General features: G+C 35.3%; 1 protein-coding gene across 1 annotated transcript; it reads left to right on the plus strand.

The window, feature by feature from the left end:
• Nucleotides 1-488: 488 nt before the first annotated feature.
• Nucleotides 489-1,726, plus strand: LOC137735926 (probable glutathione S-transferase). Its single transcript, XM_068475279.1, has 2 exons — nt 489-810; nt 1,166-1,726. Exons 1-2 carry the CDS (start codon nt 499-501, stop codon nt 1,526-1,528), a joined length of 675 nt encoding a protein of 224 aa, XP_068331380.1. The 5' UTR covers nt 489-498; the 3' UTR covers nt 1,529-1,726.
• Nucleotides 1,727-2,015: the final 289 nt, after the last annotated feature.

The following is a 2,015-nucleotide window of genomic DNA, read 5'->3' on the forward strand; positions in this document are numbered from 1 at the left end:
TGATTAACTTTTTAGAATAAAAATATGATTTTTTGTTAAATTGAACAATACCGTGAGTTTTTCGTTAAAATTCTCTAATTTTTAATGTTAAAGGGATATTAAACTGAGAAAAAACAAAAGATAATGTCGAGGACAAGCCATTGAATTCAACCCCTTTGTAGTTTAATCGAAGTTGCAAAGCTCCCTGACCGAGTCGATGAATAATCATAATTTTTAAGGAAAACTAATGAAGAGTGCTTGAAAACTTTGAGTTTTAATGAAAAGGACAAAAATATGTTGTAAGTGAATGGTACTATGATTAACTTTTTAGAATAAAAATATGATTTTTCGTTAAAGTGAACAATACCGCGAGCTTTTTGTTCAAATTCTCCAATTTTTAATGTTATTCAAATTTTTCTTTTTTTTTCTTTCTAAAATATCCCATACGTAAATTATCTATTTATACGTAGTGCGTCAAATTAGACACAAGCTCTCACACATTAATTTTTCTACCTCAGGATGTCTGAAGTGAAGCTACATGGAGCATGGCCTAGTCCTTTTAGTTGCAGGGTGATATGGGCTTTGAAGCTGAAAGGCATACCATATGATAACATAGAGGAAGATCTTCCCAATAACAAAAGTCCTCAACTTCTCAAGTACAATCCAGTTCACAAGAAAATCCCAGTGCTCGTCCATGGCGAAAAGCCGATCTGTGAGTCCATGGTCATCGTAGAATACATAGAAGAAACATGGCCACATAAACCATTGTTGCCCGCTGACCCTTACGAGAGAGCAACGGCTCGCTTCTGGGTTAAGTTTGCTGAAGACAAGGTACATGAATTGATTCAACAACTATATTTGATCTATATATTAGAGTACATGTGGGTTGTCACTTGACAAATACAGTGTGCGCTGCTCGCCTCGTTTGAATATATCATCAACCAGTCAAAGCAAAGGGTATATTAATCCCTAGATTTATAGAGACTTACTTTTTCACTTTTCAATCAAATGAAAAATGTCAATTATTTAACACCTGTATCAGTTTTGTATGTCTGAATAACATTGCTTCATAATATATAGTCTAAATTATTATATGATGAGACTAGTTCGTGCATCAGACTACTAGCCACCAAAGAAAATTACGTAATTATACCTATATTGACAAATTTGTTTCTAATTCGAACAGGGCCCTGCGATTTGGATGGTCTTCCGAACCACCGGCGAAGAGCAAGAGAAGGCCAAGAAAGATAGCTTGGAGATGCTGAGAACTATAGAAGATCACGCAGCTGGTACTCTTGGAAAAAAGAAGTTTTTCGGAGGAGACAACATTGGAATAGTGGACATTGCCTTTGGAGGAATTGCTCATTGGTTTGGAGTCATCGAAGACGTGGTTGAGGTGAGGTTATTCCAGGCCAAAGAATTTCCTCGTTTGTACGCATGGACTAACGACTTCAAACAAGTGCCTGCAATCAAAGAAAATCTACCCGATCGTCATAAATTGGTGCTCTTATTCAAGCAGATCAGGGAAAACTTGCCAGCATCTACGTGATACACTGTTAGATATTCTTGTGTTGTGTGCTTCAATTGGCATCTACGTGACAAATTGGTGCTCTTATCAAATTGTGACTAGGGTCGATTAACTTTTCAACCTTTTTGTAAGTGGTGGCTTGTCTTAGTAGATAATAAGGTCTTCATCTTTAATTCAATGCATTTTAATGCAAATCGTTGCATGCTCTTTTGTTGTAGTTTAAAGCAGTAATATCATTTGTATTGAAATAATAATTAATAAAAATAAAACATTTCCACTTCTCACATGTGACTTTACCATAGCATACAAATTGTCTTCTAACGTGGGGAGAAAGTTGATAAAGAATTCTTTGTGCCCAATGTTTTTTTTTTTAATTTACAAAAGATAGTATCGACGCTAAGGCATGAGGTAATGGACTAAGTCTAACGCTGGGTCGATTAACTTTTTTAACCTTATTACTAGCATATTGAGAGGCTAAACTCATTCCTCAATAATATCGAAGAAAAAA

Source organism: Pyrus communis, chromosome 6 (assembly GCF_963583255.1).
Source record: "Pyrus communis chromosome 6, drPyrComm1.1, whole genome shotgun sequence".
NCBI lineage: Eukaryota > Viridiplantae > Streptophyta > Magnoliopsida > Rosales > Rosaceae > Pyrus > Pyrus communis.